At 36.5% G+C, this 19,830-nt stretch overlaps 1 protein-coding gene across 3 annotated transcripts in view; it reads left to right on the top strand.

Moving 5' to 3' along the window:
• The window catches only part of ICE1 (interactor of little elongation complex ELL subunit 1), a 42,260-nt gene that overhangs the window by 12,868 nt on the left and 9,562 nt on the right, over positions 1 to 19,830 (top strand). For 2 of the 3 annotated variants that reach the window (XM_064705086.1, XM_064705088.1), the window contains 5 exons: positions 1,293 to 1,382; positions 8,116 to 8,468; positions 9,614 to 14,047; positions 15,796 to 15,964; positions 18,793 to 18,953. In XM_064705086.1, the coding sequence (XP_064561156.1) occupies positions 1,293 to 1,382; positions 8,116 to 8,468; positions 9,614 to 14,047; positions 15,796 to 15,964; positions 18,793 to 18,953 (5,207 nt within the window). The remainder of the gene's footprint in view (positions 1 to 1,292; positions 1,383 to 8,115; positions 8,469 to 9,613; positions 14,048 to 15,795; positions 15,965 to 18,792; positions 18,954 to 19,830) is intronic. The other variant, XM_064705087.1, reaches the window with a different exon arrangement.

The following is a 19,830-nucleotide window of genomic DNA, read 5'->3' as shown; positions in this document are numbered from 1 at the left end:
TGTGAGGCTTGGAAAATCAAATGGAAATACAGGAGGTATAGTTGTATCTTATCTTATTGACTTTTTTTTTGTTTTAGTGATCTAAAATATATACTACAAATTACCTGAATCTAACTCTAATGGAGCAAACTCCTTGAAAACTTCCTCCAAAGTACCGAGGCCAAACTTAAGGCAAATTTATTATTTGTATTTTTTGCAGTCTTTTAAAGTGCTGGTACTGCTTTTGAACTGTTTAGATATGCTAAAGGGTGTTTTGAGGCAAAAGAACTTCACTTTTCCGTTTCTTGCTTTGAAAATAGGTTTGTTGCAGAAATTAAATGTTTTTGAAAAAGCCACACTTTGTCAGTTTGTGTGTGTCTTGGCATATTTTTTACTTTTGGATTGTACTGAATTGGTACCACATTTAATCCTTTGATTTTTAATTAGTGGCAAAATAGGAAAATTAATATCTGAACATTAATTTGAGCTTCAAATAGCAGCAAGGATTTATTAATAATGAGTAAATGGTAGTGTTGTTATTAGCTGTTTAGCAAAATTTGGTAGGTTTGCCTTGTATATGCTGACTGTTTTTTAATATGTCTCTTCATAAAATAATAGCAGTTTGCTATGGCCTTTGACTTACAGAATTTGCACAAATACAGTCTCAGTTCCTGATTGTTGGATTTATGATACTGTTGGCATAAGTCTATAAGGTGCTTCTGTATCTTAACTGCAGTTCTGAGTTTTTCTTCCCTCTCCACTTCTCTTCTGTCTCTGAAACTAGGTTGTTTGACATCACATAGCAGTGGTGCTGTTAGAACTGTAGACAGTCTCCTAGTGTTGTGGCCTGATAATTAGTTCAGATACATGGTGCTATTACATGATAAAACTAAGATTAATTATTACTGGGTAAGCAGAAATGTGATACACATCTTTGTAGAAGATTTTCTCCCAGGTTCATGTAACTTGATTTGTTTTACAGAGCTGTTTGATTTCACTAATGCTACATTTGTATCTGTTTTACCTTTTACTTTGGAGGCTGTTATAACTTTTTGCAGTACTCCCTATGAAAAGGAAAAGGTAAAGCATTCTCCAACTGTTCCTTTAGTCTGCTATGGGGATGTGGCCAGTACAGGATCTATTCCCTAAATGGCATCTAGCATTTCTCCTTCACTGAAGCTTGTGCCTTGTTTTAATTTTTGTGGGTATTTTGTAGGCATGTCTGTGTTCTAAGTAAAATAAACACAAATTCTTAGTTCAATTCTATCAATTTATTTAAAATAAATAGATTTTTTGTTTATTTATTTTAACAGGAAGAGCAATGTTCTTATTAGAACAACTCCGGATGTGCATTGACAGTGCAAAAGGAGAAAGAGAGAATGAGAAAAATGATCCTGTCTTAGGTACAATGGCATGCAAAGTCTTGAAATTTTCTTGATACTCTCTTCTTTTCGGACCAAAAGGCAATGTTGGTATTTTCTTTCAGCTTCTATTTGGGATAAGGAATGATCGAACAAAAAAAGACTAACTGTTACAGAGAGTAGGTTCCAGTTGGGTAGTAACTGCATAACACTCTTTTGAAAGACTTAAATACTTTCCTTGATCTTTGTCTGGTCAATTACATGTGTGATTAGAATCTGAATTATCTGAAAATAATACAAATATTAATTTGAATGGGTAAGTAAACTTGAACCATCTTCTGATGAAAAGCTGTTGTAATTTGCTGTTGCAATCAAGAAATCAAATTCTTTTACTGTTTGTAAGTAGTCAAAACTCATCTCATGGTTAAAACATTATTATTATATCGTAATCAACTCTGTAGTATGTAATGTGAATGATGGGCTCTTTTTAGTCAGAAACAAGTATGTGGTAACATAGTTGAATTACAAGGTTTAAGAAGCTGTTAACTCCATTTTCTTCTTTGTAATGTGATATTCAGATAATGATAAAAAATAATCTGAGTAGTTATGCACATGCATATTCACAGCAAACTTTAACTGCTTTAACTTTACATAGCAGATATTTTCTTTCTGCACTGAAGAGTAATAGATGCCTTGAAACTGCATTAATTTCTGTGTTGCATCTCTGGAATGTTTTTATTAAGCTTTATTAGTTTTTTCAGTTTCTCTACTACTTTGATTTTTCTGTAACTAAAGGTGTAGAGATACTGCCTGGGATTGGTACCCACCAGCATTAAGAGCTTTGAAGATAAACTTTTCAAAGACCCTGTTAAGTCTGAAATTGTGCTACTAGTGTAGATCATAGTGAATCTGCCTCCGGATGTGTTCCAGTGGAATCCACTTAAGAAGTGCCAAAATATAAGGACCAGCTCATAAACCTGTTAGTCAGCCTTACTTCCTTGAGTTTAATGCAGCAAATGCATGGCTTCAGCTCCAAAACTGAGCTGGACACTTATGTCCTGCAATTCTGAATTTAATGTCTTGATCAATGATCAATCAAGTGACAAGAACAAGCACAAGAAACTGAAGAGTTTAAAATATATGTGATTTTAGGGATATCAGGTTCCAGAGTAATCCCTTTGCCATCCACCAAAAGAGGAACTTTAGATTTCAGAAACTGTGTTCCATCTTTTCTATTCATATCTTCTCAAGGAGATGACAGTACTTTCATGGAAGGAAGCAATTATCTCTAAGAGTCTCTTCTAGCCAGTCCTTCTTTCTTCCCACTTCAGTATGGAGAAAATTCTAAGCTTAGACCATGCTTTTGTTGGAATGGTTAGATTTCATAGAAATAAGTCTTTTATCCTGTTACTGGTTTGTTTTTTTTCCCCCCATCAAGCCTAGAACAGTTATATCGTTATTCAGCCTCTTATGAAACTGGCCTTTCCCTTGAATTCATAATAACAAAGTGCTTATGTTTACAGGTGCAATCTTCCAGGAAAAAAAGGATCTTAATGAGTTTGCCCATATTATAATAGTTTCAACCTAGAGAGCAGATCAGCCTTATGGTAGTATCTTTTCCAGAGAATGTCAGTTAATCTGCTGCCTGGATCTAGCCTTTCAGAAGTGTACTTCTTCTAACATTTCTTAGTATATTCAAATGTGCTGTACAATACCCAAAGCTTTGCATTATGGATCAGTGTCTTCTCTGTTCTGCTAAGGTTGATAGTACTTTGAATGGTTTTCTTGAAGAATGTGTTCATATATGAAAATTGGAAGACTCATGAGGCTTTCCAAATGTGCTGTTGTGAAAGCATCATAGGATAATGGAGGTTTGCCAAACTTATTTTAAAAGCATTTGGTAGTATTGTTACAAATCTACCAGTAATGAAGTTGACAATAAGTGCATCTGACCATCAGTCCAGTAACCTTGGGCCATAATCTAGGGTTAATAAGACATTGATAGTATTTTAGTCTTTGGAAAACTTTATCTCATATAGTTGGGACATAAAATCACCTACATTGTGAATAAACATTTAATTAAGCATTTGAAGAATCTGGCAGTTGAGTGCTGAATATTTTGCTAAGTTGGGTTCTCTAACATGCTCTGTTCATATGCAATGGTGAGATGAACTGAAGAAAAGTAAAGAACCTGTCTGGGAGGAGTCAAGCTTCTTCAAGAGGTATTCTGTAACTGGGTTCTGAGCTAAAGCTGGCTTACTACGGAGCTATACGCATCTTATATGCTCATCTTTTTGTTTGGGGATACAGGATAGGGCAGAAGCTGCATGTAGATTGTAAATGCAATAATGGAAAGGAGTGCACTTGAGTTGTCTGCTTTAATATCAGATTTACTGTCTCAGAAAACAGAAAATTGCCTGTAGCTTCAAAGAATATTTAGTGTATGAAGCATCCTGAAATTCACATAATTGGATACAGGTGGAAAAATTCGTTGTCAGGGCATTAAAAATTTCAGTGGAGGAATTTTTTTCTCAGAGAAACACCGCTGTTCTTGAGAACTATGCAGTTGCTTCTGCCAGGCATCTGCAATCACTGTGCTGATGAGGTTTTGCTGTAAATCAGATGAGATTCTTTGGCTATATTATTTATTTTTATAAAATACCACATCTTAATCTGATCCTTCTTGAGACGAAAAAACCACAAGACTCGTTTCAAAAAGTTGCTTTGTTGCTTGTAGTGAGGAGAGGACAACTTGCAGCAGTGAAATGCCTTGCAATGTACCCAATCAAGACTAAAGTTTTGAGTTGTAAAATATAGTTTGTTTAGTACCAAGTCAATCAATTTTAGCATTGGATCACTTATTTCATCTCTGCTTCTTTCTCCACTTTGCATGAAGAAGATATTTCAAGTAGTACATGATAGCTTTTGATGGTATTTTCAAATCAGAGTAATCTTAATCTCTCAGAAGTGAGAGAAGGCAGCAGTGTAAGAGTTTGAAGCTACATGAACTAGATTCCAGGTTATAGATTTCAGAAGAAAACTTTATCATTTCATTGAGTCACATAATGAACAGGAGTGCGATTCCCTGGATAGAGTAAAATTTGTCTGTGAAATATGATCTTTGCGAGGATCCTTCCAATGAGATGGGCTCGGTATTCATAAGGCTTTTGCTGGACCTGAGGTTCAGACCAAGGTGCCAGAGTTGACACTTCAAATGAAGAAACTTACATATGTTGAATCTTTAAAAATTGCTATGGCAACTCTTCCTATGGTTAAATGGGTAACTGTAAGAAAGGTCTCTCATTGCCAAAGAAATGCAGTTATTAGTGACTGGGTTGGAAAGGGATGAGTAGAGAAGTTTGGAGAATTTCTTAGTTATTCAGAAATTATGTCTTTGATCCATTGTTCAGGGGAAACATTTAAATGAATTATACGTATCAATATTCTTGGACTTGATGTAGGCGCATGACTGATTTTGAGAGTATAGATAGGATGTAAAGTTCCTAATAAGTCAGTACTATTGTGTAGTTCACTGTGAAAAGTAAACTTCCTAATTTTCTAAATGGAGTCCTTGTAGGGGCAAAATCTTTAACTGTGTTGCTGCCTGCTTCAGTGCAGGGTAAATTCTGAGCTTTGAAATGGTTGGCACAAAAAGACATGAAAAAAAATGTAAGAGACAACCAACTTCTGAATTTTCCTTATTTTCTTTGTTTCTATTTGTCAAAGAGCTCCTTTTGCCTTGGATTGGAACTCAAATTGTAAAATGAATGTAGGTTTGTCCTGAGAAAATTTAGAACATCCTAGAAGCTCTATGTGACTGTGGCTTGTAAATGGCTTTATAAAACAATGGATTGTTGTAATATTTAAAAAATGTAAAGGGAATGGCAGAGCTTTCTTATCTTCTGTGAAAATGATGTGCTAGGGCCCTTCAGGTTGATCGGTTTCTCCCTCCTCCTGGTGTCCAGTGCAGTAGTTGAGATTTTTTCATGGAATTGCTACATGAAGTGACTTGAGATAGATCTTTGAAATAGGGTTATTGATTAGTTTCTCTGATTTACTCCTTTAGTGGTGCTGACGTATCAGAATGTGCTTAAAAGTTTTTGATCGCTGAGGAGGCTATTTTGACCTATCAAATTAATGTTTTAAAATATAATACTACCATTGATGTTGCTTTAGGAATATCTGTGCAAATTCTAGTAGTGGATTAACACAGATAGCAGTAATGAAGCACACGATTTTTTTTTCCCCCAACAAAATGCAAGTTGTGCCAGTTAAATTAGTACATCCTATACTCAAAACCATTTTGTGCACGTGCTGTTATTTCTACTGTGGGATGGTGTTGTGACTTGCCTTTGAGGCAGGGCAATCGGATTTGTTGCTAAAGGATCCCTTGGAGTGGATTAAAGTAGAAAACCACTAAATAATTGGTATAACAAATTTTTTTAGAACTGCTTTGAAACTGTACATGGAAAACACTGTAAAGTGGATTGGAAAGGAGTATATAGCTATTCTGAATTGTGTAATCACCCTAAAGAGGAAAACTAGAAAAAAAAGATAGAGGAGAAAAGACAAAGATAACCACCACCTCTGGCTCCAATGATGTGTGGGTGATTGTGGTCTGTGATTGTGATACGCAGTAGGAGTCTGTCAGAGGTGGAGACCTGCATAAGCATCAAAATTTGGGGTTTTTATAACCCTCATTTTTCCAGTAAACACCCCAATACCTCCTCCAGGAGGAGTTCCAGACATGTACAATCTTCTTTCTCGAAGATCATGGAAGTCCGGCAGTGTCAAGCTGTCCGGTTCGGCTGTTTGTCTCTGCCCGGACACGCGTAGGATGGCTCTGGGACAGCCCGCGCTTCTAAGGACGAGTCTAGACTCTTCAGATTTTCAGTCTTTGGATTGTTTATTATTTCTTATCTTTGGATTTTTCTTTCTGCCCGACAGAGGTCTGACCAGCAAGGCAGCCAAGGGCACTCTGACCTCCGACTGGGCAGTCATCTCTTTTTATACTAAAAACTACATACATCATATTTACCTTTATTTCCCAATACCTTTCACCCATATTAGCAAGTGCACCTTCACCAAGGACCAATCCCAAAGTGCCAACATCACCACAGAAAATGGATGACAAGAAGAAGAAAGAAGGACAAGACATGCCCTGATCCCTCCATCTTGTCTCCATAACCGCCCTGTACCAAAACCCTAAAATGTATCTTTCATTTTGTAAACACATCATTCTTACACCATTCATTCCCAAATTACTCTCATGTCCTCAAACAGGTGGCACATCCCTGGAAGGGTCAAAGTCAAGCCACCGGGTACTTTTGGCAACATTCCAGGATCTCCGAGCCCCCCCCCAAGGGTTCTCTCAGTAACTCTGGACATCCGGAGTGATGTGCTGAGTTCCCACATCAAGCAGGGGGGTGAGAGTGTGTGTTCAGGGGCTGGACAAAGTTTCTAAACAAAGATTCTGAGTAAACTTTCAGAGTTTTGCAGCCTATGGTGCATGAAACTGTCATAAAAAACCCTTACCCTGTCTGTGCAGGTAAATTGTTTAACAGCAGTTTCTCTTAAATCTAAATTAGCTTTTTAAGGAAAAATTTAGTCACAAAATTCAGGTGGTTCACTGCAGATGATGTACTCATATGTATGCAGAATAGGCTTGATCGCTTGCTTTAATACTGCTGATTTAGTGTCTAGTAGTGTTTGTGAATACTGTAAACAAGATCACACATACAATGTCATATAAGAATTGCAAATACTACAGAGGAGATTTTAGCTCCATATGACACACTGGGGTTTGGGAATTGTTGATTTCTACTGTCTTGTTGGAGGTAAAATTTTCATTTTATAAAATCATAGAATTTAAATTTCAGGAAACTGGGCTATCTTTTCCCTTTTTGAAGTATTTAGCATAATTATAATAAATTTAAATTATTTGTCTTTAGACTTTCCTGGATGAATATGTTTTGTCTGCATAATAAATGAGTTACTGTGTAATAGTAAAAACTGTGATTTGAAAAGTAACAAAACAAAAGTATTGCAAAGAATCACACAGAGTATTTGGACATGCTTTCTTCTTGTTAGAATAAATGTAAAACTGTATAGTTGACATCTTTAAAGGGTTCTCAACTGCTCTGTATCTTAGTTGTTCCAAAAACTTTGTGCATAGGATATGTTGTGGTGCTTTTTTTTAATTAGGGCTTCAGAACTGACTAAATTATACCATTAAAGCAAACTCTTGTGTGATTAGACTCAATATTTAAATTTAAAGAACAAACAATTCAAAAGCATATGCATATTAAATCATAAACTGGAAATGTAGCTAAGAGATTCGTTGTTGTATTTATGGCAGGGTATAATTGTAACTTGCTTGGAAGCACAGCTGCTGGCTCAAACGTGCAGGTTGCTTTAAGCTGAGAGTTACAGCCTGGGTGGGGAATGTCTGTGCACAGTTGTTCTGCTTTTTATGACTGAGTTACTGGGCAAAGACTGAGATAAAACATATGGACCTTCAATCCTACCAAGAATGACCCTTCCTGATGAGAAAAATTGGGAATGTTTTAATGATCCAAGTCAGGCAGTTTGGGGAAAAGCTCTTTGCACATGCTGTTTTCATTAAAAAATAGGGGAAGCATTTCTGAAAGTGATTAAGATCTTCTACAAAAACGTCACTTGAAAATATGGTATTACATTTTTATTACTATTATATATTATCTCTGTAAACAAAAATGGGAAGGCAAAAATTCTTAATGATATTTTTTTGTCTTAGACACCATACAAATCCACCAAAAGATCAGGAAGAGTGATGGCAAAACACTACCTTGGTGTTCTTCAGGGGAAAGTGCTGTAAAGCAAAATTCTGGAACAGCGATGATAATTCAAACAAGTACTGAGCCTTTTGGAGATGATTGTGCTGTGAACAGGACTACTGAAGAACAACTTCACAGTAGTGAGGATAAAAATGTAGATGTGATAATACAGACAGGCAGGGAGCACAGCGCTTCAGGCTTCTCTAGTCAGGAGTGGAGAGACCCGGGTGGAAATGTGATGGATATATTGAATTGGGCCAGACCTCTTCCTGCTCTACTTTCTCCGGTACAGCTTTCACCACTGACTACACAGGTGAGTTTCAGGATGCATCTGATTTGGCACTTAACTTGGTCTTAAAATTACTAAAGGTACTAAAGAAATAATGATTTTTTTTTTTTTTTTTGTATCAGTGTTACTTACTCATGCGCTGAAAAGGTCTCTGTGTGCTTAGATCCATATGGATACTTCTTTAACCTTGTAGCATACTGCCTGTGGAAGGGAGCAAAAACATAATGTTCAGAAGTGTATGTGTTATGATTGAAACCCAGTCAGAAATAAAGTGCCATGCAACTGCTTCTGACTTCTCCACCAGCAGGATGCTGGGGAAAATCGGAAGAGTAAAAGTGAGGAAATGTGTGGGTTGAGATAAAGACAGTTTAATAGGAAAAGCTGTGCATGCAAGCAAAGCAGAACAAGGAATTCATTCACTCTTTCACATGAGCAGGCAGGTCAACAGAGCTCCATTATGCATAGTGGTGACTTGGGAAGATAAATATCATCAGACCGAATGTCCACCCTTCCTTCCTTCCCTCTCTTTATATGCTCAGCATGATGGCATAATGGGATGGGATGTCTCTTTGGTCTGTTGGGGTCAGCTGTCCAAACTGTGTCTCCTCCCAACTTCCTGTGCATCCCCCTAGTGCTCTCACCAGTGTGGCAGTAGGAGAAGCAGAATAGCCCTTGATGCTGTGCAAGCACCACTCAGCAAAAATGAAAACATTTCTATGTTATTAACAGCATTTTCAGCACAAATCCAAAACATACCCCCCTTTCTGTGAAGAAAACTAACTATCCTAGCCAAAACCAATATACAGTCACCTATGTCTCAACTTGCTGTCATAATTTCCCAGTGGTGCAGACCTTAGGTCCCAGTTTGTGTTCAATGTAAGCTTGGCTTTCATAGCAAAATTCCAGAGCTTGAAAGTTAGATCCTGCTGAAATGCTCATTTCCGGTAATTGTAGAATGCAAGTAGGTAGATAAAGAAGTCTCATATTTTTACAGAGGCACTTTCATTCACTATGAAGAGCAATGGTGGAGAGAGTTGTAATTTTGTTGACCAGCCTTAATCTCTCAAAACCATTGCATGTCAGGGCATTAAGTGTACTTGTTTAAAAAAGTAGGTCCTAAAACTGATTCTAGGGTTCAGATTATTAACTTTGCTTTTTTTTGATTGAAGGATATGTTCCTGGGAGAAGTCACAGGTTCCAGTGATGAAGAAGATGATTGCAGTACTTGTGCACTGGAGGATATTTTACAAGAAGATCAAGTTCAGCCTCTGAGTTGTAATTTAGTCAGCCCTGGTGCTGAGTGTAACAGACAGTGCAAATCATGTGAGCATGGTTTTGATGCAGAAATCTCGCTTAATCTGAGTTGGAATGAAAAGAATATTCATATGAGTCCTAAGACATCAAGGAAGGAAAGAGATGCTGAAAGAGAGCAAGTTGAAGGTGCTACTCTAACAACAAGCATGATAACTAACAAAAATTGTTTGGAGGAGAATTCTGGGGATGTGGAAGCTGAGAACAGAAAACTAACTGGAGCAACAGCACACAAATCGGAAGACATGGAAGAATGGAAAGGAGATGGTGAGGACATGAACAGTGAAGAGGTTGATTCTTCAGCAGATTTTATGTTACAAAGTTTCAAGTCTCAGAAACAGGTAGAAAAATGTAGTGTGGTAGAGCAAACAGAGGAGAATGTAACCTTAATTAGAGCTGTTGATAATGAGGGTACACATGAAAAATGTGATGAATTAGTGAATGTAGAGAGAAATAAATTAGTGGCACAGAGAGAAGCTTCCAGAGTAGCATCTGTTATGCAGAGTGTTTCTCATTTCCTATCTAAGCAATGCATTGTGCTTCAAAGAGAAGATGCTGAGGAAAAATCTGATGAATTGATAGAAAATAATTCAAAAAATGTAGTCAAATTAACTAATATAACTGGAGCTGTTGAGATTTCTGCACACTCTCAGTGCTCTGAAATAAAATATGACAGTGAAGAGATTCTGGAGAAACAACATATGCACACAAAAGACAAAGTGAACAGAGAATGTGAACCAGAGACTGTTAAAGTCTCTAGGCATTATTTACCTGTATCTGCTACTGAAGGAATCAGAATTTTGTCAGTCTTTCCAAATGATGAACACCTCAAAACCGAAGACATGAATATAACCAGAGCTCCAACTCCTGAAGTACCTATGAAATTTAACAGAGGAAGTGTTCTAGAAATAGCTGAATTGTCAGAGCTACTCCATAGTGCAAAAAATGTAAAACTAGCAGATATAAAGGAGGTGGTAGGTTTACAAAGCAAACCACATCACAAGGAAGATGGTGGTAATTTATCTCAAAGGAAGTCAAACTTAGGAAATATACTTTCACTATCAAAGACAGCATGCATTATTGGTGGAGAAAGCAGTGTAGCTAAGTGTGAATCTTCTGCGTTTGATTTTACAGAAGTGAAAGGTGAAATAAAACAATCTGAAAACTTATGTAAGACATTAGAATGTGGGCAGTCCAAATCTCAAAACTTCAGACTGTTTAAATCTCTAGATACTGAAGTCAGAGTTAATCCAGAAGATTGTGGAGGGGAAATCAGTGAGTTGTTAGCAAGAGGGGATACAATTGAATCTGTCTTAATAGAAAGTAATCCTATTTCTGAGGAACAGTGTGCAAAACCTCTGACTCAGCTCTTGATAACTGAAAATTTTAAATGTGATGAAATAGAAGGGAAATTAAATAAGCAAAGCAAGGAATTGGTGACTGAGACTTGCTTCAGTTCACTGAAGCAGGAAAAGAATGTTGTGAAGAAAAATGATATTTCAGAGATCATTTGCCATCGTACTTCAGAAATGGAATATAGAAGTGGTTTGGCTTTTTCTACTCAAAAGGACTTGGAAAAATGCTGTATAAATAATGAAGAAACCAATTCTCCTGTGCAAGTGGGAATTGGCTTGGAATCCACAAGATCTCCTGATCTAAATTTCAGTCTTCAGAATGTTGTTGGTTTCCTTGAAACTAACTTAGCAGGAAAGGCTGCTTTTTCCTGTACTTGGGAAAACAAGGGACATACAAATTCCATTATGAGTAGTACATTTAACTGTTCTTCAGATAATTTAGAAGAGGGTGCTGAGATTCTGTCTACTGAACAAGTCAACATGGGCAAAGAAACAGGTTGCCCTGAAAGAGAATATGTACACAAAAATGAAGAGAAAACTTCAGATAAGGAGCAGCCAGTAGATAAAGAACCTCAAGCATCTGTTAAATCACAGATCATATATGCAAATCCTTATAAGAATGCTTTTCTCCAAAAGTTTGATTGTCAAGAATCAGGATGCAGGACTTCTACATGGAAGGTTAGAACAGGTCCTTCTAGAACTTATTCACTAACAAGTGGGAGAGAAAGTAAAGAACTGAACAGTTTTGTGGGTTCTGGGAAAAATGCCATAGTAAATTGTAAAAGTGATTTTGATATGCCAGAGCAGAGCAATGACTCTGAAGAAAAGGACTGTTCTATGCAAAAAGTGAAATATGTGAAGTGTTCTGAATGCGTTCCAATGTTTAGAAACAAACTGAGAGCTTCCAGCAGAATTGCATTGGGTGCTCTGGAAACTGGTGCAATTTTTGATGCTGATTACCAAGTATGTGAGCTTCATTCAATGATGCACCCAGGAAGTACTTTCACAGTTAGTCACCTAAAAGCAGACACTGTTGTGGGTATGAATACACACTGTGAACCAAACAACTCTGGAGATACTGCAAATGAGTGGTCAAGTGTGACTGGGGAGAGTTATCTTGAAGACTCAGCCTCTTGGAAAACAGAATGTATATTACTAACCTCTGAAAATACTGAGAGTGCTAATGAACTCATGGAGTCTAACATAGCTGGATGCATCAGTCACAATGAGGAAAGTCTATTAAAATCTGGAACAACAAAAGAAAGCCCCGTGATGCCAAATGCTTCAAAAAATAGGTTACCACTATGCAAGATGTTAAGCAGATTCTCAGAAAATTGCAGGCTGACTGTAAAAACCAGTAAATTAAATGCAAGAATGTTAGCACTTGGCAATTTCTTAGAAGAAAATGATTTTGCTAAACTTCAGTCAAATGGGAAACAAGGTTTATTACACAGTGTTGATATGGGGGTCTCAGTGTTTGAAGAATATAATAATAATAATCAAACTGCTTGCAATACAGGAGAAAGCAGCACTGATGTTATCATAGATAGTGGTACAAAAAAAATTTTACTCAATTATCTTCCAAATCCAACCCTCTCTGATGTAAGGTGCAGTTGTCAAACAGTTGGTCAACTTTCTGAACCACAAAAGACAGTATTTGAGAAGTTACATATGGTGGAATCAGAGTCTTGTGCTCTCAAGAAGAGCAATAAGTGGAAGTGTAAAGATCAAGAACTATCTGAAATCTTGACTGTTTCTACCAAAACAACTGCCCAAGTAATGCATACCAAGCTATCAAAGAAACTGATTCAAGGTAAAAGAAAAACAAAGACTCCTAAAGTTACTCAGCCAGTTCTTGCAAATGCTAATACTTCTGTGGCAAAAAAATGCTCATCTGAGATGATAAATAAAATCAGGGAAGAGATAGGTCCTCCTCTCCCCCCCTTGTTACTGCCTCTGATTGCTACTCCTCCAAAAATTGCCTGTACTGTGTCCCCGGTAATGTCTTCTACAGGTCAATTCTCTCTGCTTTCCCCTCTTGATGACCTGATGTCCCCACTATGCAGAACTCCAGTTCTTCCTCTCATGTCCCCATTAACAGATACTCCAGCAGTAAAATCTGCTATTTTATTTTCTCCTCCCTCACCCTCAGAAATGGCAGTAGGTAGAAGGATTCGCTCCTCACCTTTGAAATTTTGTACTTCCATTCCAAAGCATGCACTTCTTGTTCCAGGAAGATTTCCTCTCTTTGCAGCAGTTAGTGCTGGTCCAGGTGCCTCTCAGGAGAACTCTGTGAAAATATTGGACACTATATATCCAGAGCTGTCTGCAAGGGCAAGGACACTAAACATTCTGAAAGGCAATATTCAGCTTAACCGATGTACTTTTTCAGACAGCCAAAGTTTGCCAGGACCTGTGTCTCAAGTAGGTGGATTCAAAGCATTTGCATCTACATCAACTGCTTTTGTTAAAGCTGGGAGCAATTTGAAATCTGATAGTGGCAAAGACGAGGACAAAGATGTGCAAAATCAGCAATTCTTTTCAAATCATCTTGGAAAAAGGACACTACTGCAGGTATCTATGCCAAGAAGTGCCAAAAGACTGAGACTGGAGAGTGAACCGCCAAGGATGGAGCCCAGTGATGTTATTGCTGTCAGAAATACTAAAAAAACCATCTCTGAAATGCAGGAGGCTTTCCATGGTATAACCTATGAACTCAATGATTCATCACAGTGCTCCAGTTTAGAAGAATCACTATCAGTAAAGAAGGATTCTGACTGCCAGAAAATTTCTTTGGCATTAAAGAAAGTTGCTGAATCCTGCTTTGACTTGTTACCAGTTATCAAAGGTCATGTGTATGTTGGAAATATCTCAAAGATTCCAGTAATGAGAGATGAAGAGAGAGAAGTTGTCTATGAATTTGGTATAAAAAACAAGGTAAGTAGCATAATTTTAAATTTTGTTGTTTAATAATCACTTCTGTGCAGATGGAAAGAGTCTAAGTTTGTAGTATTTGAATTCTCAATTGTTGTGGCAATGTCCTGTGCCAAAGTGTAGTCTTGAAAGGTTATTAGAAACCTAAATTTTTATAACATAAGAAAATACAGAACTGCACAAGAAATTACTTTTCAGTGGTGTCCAAGAAGCAAAACTGCAGTTATAAATACATATGCTTTTCTGATGTATGCATAAACCAAATATCTTTGCAGCATTTTTTGAAGCGGACAGTATTAAGAGTTGTAGGAGTTTCTCCAAAATTACTCTATTTTTTTTTTTAATTCAAGAAAATAAACTTTAATGTATATACTGCTATATAATTTAGTTCTGTGTTTACCTTTACTATTCTACATCAAGTTATCAAATTTAATTTTATTGGAAAATTCTTCCCTTATTTTATTTCTCAGAACTTCCTTAGCACCAGTGCTGAAAAATTTTGCTTCAGTTGCTATCTTTCTCATAGATAATTTGTAGTTTACAGCGGAGCAATTCACCGACTAGTACATGGCAGCATTTTGTCCTGTTACAGTCCTGGTACATAATTAAGTTCTCCTCAGAAGTTGCTACCAAGATCTCAGGCCTCTTTGTTAGGAGTTGTCAAGTCTGTTAACTTCATAGAAGCAAGGCTTGTAGCTTTATGCTTTCAGGTCCAGCCAGTAGCAAGACAGAGTACATACTCCTAGTAGAGAGACATGCACACAGTACACACCTACTCTTATTCCCTTGTCTGGTTAGTCAGGTTGAAATCCTGGTAGAGGAAAATACATTCATGTATATACAGATAATATGGATTCCCCCAGCAGCTAACATTAGGCACTCAGTAGGTGACTGATATTCTCACTTCTCATGCACTGACAAACTTAGAGACACAGAAGTATATACATATTCCTCCAGCAGCTGGTCTGGACTTGTGTCTGGGCCTCAGACTTGTGGTCTTTCAGGTGGCTGGCTTAGATAGATCTTCTGGTTCCTCCCAAAGTTAACATTCGGAATCCCTGTTGTTCACAGATGCCCAGTCTGAACTGTGTGCTCTCCAGCACCTGGCTCCTAAACCTCTCATTCTACTCCCCACTTTGAGGTCTCCCTCTAAGCATCCCATAATAGGTCATGCACACCCTGCACAAACCCAATGTTCTTTTTCCAGCATGTCATATTAAGTTCCATGTTACTATAGGCAGAAACATCTCCTCCCCATCTCCTGAAGTGTGTACAGTGATCTGGAGAAAGACTGCTGTTAGCTTACCTAGTTACTCTCACACCTGAACAATGGGCTGTTTGTCCTTCTGTGGCATCTTTGGAAGTCGCTAAGTCAGGGTGCTTACCTTTGCTCTGATTAGGTTATTTGGGTTGCTCTACCTGTCATTATTACTCTCCTCGTTCCTTCTACTTGTCATTATTCTCCTTGTTCTTTGAGGAAGACTGTTGTTAATCACATAACCAAACAATTTATGTTAAAACAGTAGTAGCCCTGTTCTTCATTTGTTTATCACATGTTTATTTTGGGAAGTTGCCTGCTCCTCCCTCTTTTTTCTTTCATTGGTTGCCTCTGATTTACTTTCCTGCATTTTATATATATGCAAACAGTATTGCAAATAAGATAATAGTTCTTTTTACTTGTTGTACGACTACAATGTTGTCAAGTATTCTTCAGTATGTACCAGTATAACAATATATTTTGTGTCTTATAGTATTTAGCAGAGTCCTTGCTGTGTGTTATTCTCAATAAGCTGAAGGCTCAGAAGAATGCCCCAAATTATAATTTCAGTCAGGCTTTGTGTCGACTCTATGCAGGAGTTTGTCGACAGCTGGGAGATTTGGAAAGAGCCCGCCTTTTCTGCTATAGTCTACTTAAAGAAGGTATAGTGTGGTTTAGTGGCCTTATATCGTAAATGTGCTGTGTGTCTTTGCTGCAGTGTGTCAGAATTATTATGTTTGTAAAAATAAACAGAAATCCTGTTCAAGGGTTGTTTTCCTCTTCAAGGCTTGTTTTCCAGAATTTTTTTCTGAAATGCAGAAATATAGACTGTTCTAGAAGTTCCACCACATCTGTACTGTAGTTTTATGGTGACCTGGGCTCTTAGTAGTCTACTTATTTTTCCAAGGAAATATTTAATTTAGGACACTTTGTGCTTTCATTTCCCCACCATCTCCAAAATGATAATGTGATTTCTGTGAATTTCATCCTTTTAGCCTATTAGTATTTTCTTATTTTAATTGAGTAGGTATTGATTCATAAAGTAAGTGTGATTTAAAACCAGGTATTTACACAGTGTCAGGAGCTGGACTATACCTTGATCAAAACCAGGATATTTTTATAATATATCCTCCTTAAAATATTTTTAGTTTCTGTTATCCAAATTCTTGCTTTGTTGAGAAGTTTTTTCAGTTTTTGTTCCCTTCCTTTTCTCCCCTGCCTTTTGGTCACAGGAACAAAGTTAACACATATGTACTATTGCAAAGTTAAGAATCTTAGTTTTGGAAGATTAAAACTCACTAAGCTTGAAAATAGTATACTGGTATCTGTATTTAACATTAAAATAAAATTCAAGAGCACTGACAAGCAGAGTGCTAAAGCTTGAGATTGTTTCAATTACTTGCTATGTTTCATATAACATTCCTGTCTTTTTTTTTTATTTTAATCTTAAAAGGGTTTGTGATTTCATTTTGTTCTTAATTCCCATTTTTTGAGGGGGTGTAATATTTTTGTTTGAGTTCTTTTTCGAATTCCTGGTTTTCCCTCTGTTTTTCTATCCTTCAGTCTGTTATAATTCTACTTTTACTTCTTTTATCGTAATAGTTTTAATACTGCACCATGTTAGAAACTATTACTTGTCAGATATATCTGCATCTAAAATAATAATTAAGCTTTTTGTTTTGCAGTATCTAACTGTGTTTTCTTTTTGTGGGCTCTTGCAAATATTAAACATTTCCCCTTTTTTCCTTTCTTTTTCCTTTCTAAGATCCAAACTTTAATAGCTTAATGCAGGCTTTTATTGGATGATTTTATCTTCTATACATTGAATTGCATAAGTTTCTATTGTCATTGTTCTGTGGTTTTATAGTAATTTTTTGAGTGAGAACAGCTGTAAACACATCTTAAGTTCTGTTTAGGCATTTTAAAATTTGTTTGGTTTTATTTGATTACTTTGCATTTATTTTTGCGTTTTCTCTTACATGTAATTTCACATATTCCCATCAGAATTATCACAACCCAAGCTACACAATTACCAAATTCACTATGAACAGTCAGTATTGCTTCTTTAGACCAACATCATTTGTTGTCGTGATGACTTGTCCATCGTTTTTGTTCTGTTCTCCTTTCTAGTATTCTGCCTTAAGTGACTGTAAATAAAATGTTACCTTTCTGGTTAATTTTCCTTTCACCTGTCCTCTGTTCCCTCCCTTTTTTCTTTTTTTAATTTTTTTTTATGCTCCTTGAACTCTTTACTCATCATTGAGTGAATTTTTTAAGTGTTTCAAATTCCTGGGCAGGCAATTCTAGTTGCCAGTAATTCTAGTTCACCAGCAGTCCTGATAGAAAAAAACTGAATTCTTCACATGATGAGCAGCTTCAGAGTAGAAGTTCCATCCAAAACACCTCATTGAAGTGTATATCCTTTATATTCATTAAAGCTTCTTAATTTGATATATTTTGATATGTTTTCTAGTACTTAAGATTTTTCAAAAAATGTAGATGTTATGCTGAAGTGAAAAGTGAATTCAGCTTGTTTTTTGTATAGTGTTTCAGGCATATGCATTCCAGTATAGCATTTCATGCATGGAAGTAGTATCTGCTTTTTTACTTATTCCAATGTATTTGTTATTGCTTGCAATCTACACATTCTTGTTTTATCTTAGTATTTTGCATTGGAGCTCTTAGCTTTGGTATTCAGAAGGGTCTTTTGGCTTCCTGTTGATCATCTGGAACTGTCCTGTCAACTGATAGTTGTCTGATACTTGCTCTGAATTACTTTATTGAATGAGGATTCTTCAATTATATGGAGTAGCACAAATTTTTACATCTATGGAAGTATAAATAGTAGCATGCAACATTCATATATGCTCACATACAACTTGCATAATATGCAATTTCTCTGACAAAGTCTGGGAAAACTGCTGAGGAATATCAGATTTGAATTATGTGAAAGTTCTTTGCAAGCTTTATATATATATATATCCATATATATAATTACATATAATTTCACAGGTGTGTGGGTGCAAGGTATTAGCAAGCACTGTAGATTTTTTTTTTTTTGACTAATTCTAGTTTGGCCCAGTGATCAGAGTGCTTATTTGTGACGGGAATGTATTAGGTAGGTTGTTGGAGTTCGTCTTCCAGTCTAATTGAATCCTAAAAGAATCCAATTTCAATGCTCTAAGACCACTCTCCTTAGTGAAGTAAGAAAGATGAAGGGAGAGGGAGTGAAATCACAATGGGGGAGGTGGCTTAAGGTTTGTTGGGGTTCTGCTGGTGTTTCTTGTTTGGTCTTTTTATTGAATGTTTTCTTCCTATTTAGTCTCAGGACTGAGATGTGCCAGTATTCCTTAGGCTTCAGTTCTGATGTGACTTCTGTGCCATTTTTCCTAGTTACCTTGCTGAATGTACTAGCTTTTAATGCCGGAATATATTCATTTTTGTGTTTTAAAATGTTAAAAATTTACTAAATTATTTCTTTTTTCCTCAGACTATCCAGACTCAGAAAAATTGATTTTATTTATCACAAATGTATGGTCTGACATATTTGTCTTCCAAGGTGCAATTAACAAAGCTATGCAATTAGTTGTCAGGAAGAGTGCAAGCAATGAGATGCTGGCCTGTTTAAGTGCTTATCTCAACTGGGAACAGGTAATGTCTGATTTCATTGTCAATATCAGCTTTTGTCTGCATTGGTCACTTTGCTGGCTGAATCAAATCAAGCAACTTTCTTTTCTAATGAAGAGTGTGAACGTTTCAGGCATTTTCCCCCTAGTTGTCTAGACCCTACTAGAACACTAGAATACAATACTTTATTGTACTTGTTTTCCCATCTATGGAACATTAAAAGTAAAGGTTGTTTTTAAACTTTTAACTAGACATTGTTTGACTAGGGAATTCTTTGCATCTTTGGAACGGTTCTTTGAGATATTTCTTTCTTTTGCTTTATATTGTTGCTTTTTAAAACATGTATTTGTTTTGTCTTCTGTAGTTCTCTGTGTAACAGGTAATATGTTACTACAGTTATTTTCAAGATGAGCCAGTTTCTTTTTACTCATGATCTTTATGCAAGGTAGACTGTAAATACTTGTTTATCACAACAAAACTCAATTACATAAGTAGTTGGTGTGATTAATACAAAACCAGTGATACCAGAAGAAGGATGATCAGTGAGAGCTGACTTCAAGCCTTTGAGCATTCGCCAAATCATTTAATTTCTATCTGTTTTCAGCAGGCACATATTACCATCCTGAAAAGAATGTTGCAAGAAACGAAAATTGAAATAATTGAGAGCAATTTTATATCATGCAAATGGAAAGCAGAGGTGCTTTGCTTCTAAAAGAGTTTGTGTAACAGGCTTGTGTGTCTGTTTAAAGGCTAGGGCCCCATATATTTGAAAATTCCATATTAATGCCAGGCTTGCTTCCTGGAAATAAAATAATTTTGTATATATCAAGTGAACAAAATCATATTGATTCATAGCTGTCCTAGTTCTGGCCAGAACAGGGTTAATATTTGCAGTTGCCAA

This window comes from Zonotrichia leucophrys, chromosome 2 (assembly GCF_028769735.1).
Source record: "Zonotrichia leucophrys gambelii isolate GWCS_2022_RI chromosome 2, RI_Zleu_2.0, whole genome shotgun sequence".
In the NCBI taxonomy this organism is placed as follows: domain Eukaryota; kingdom Metazoa; phylum Chordata; class Aves; order Passeriformes; family Passerellidae; genus Zonotrichia; species Zonotrichia leucophrys.
This window is presented reverse-complemented; position numbering and strand designations above follow the sequence as displayed.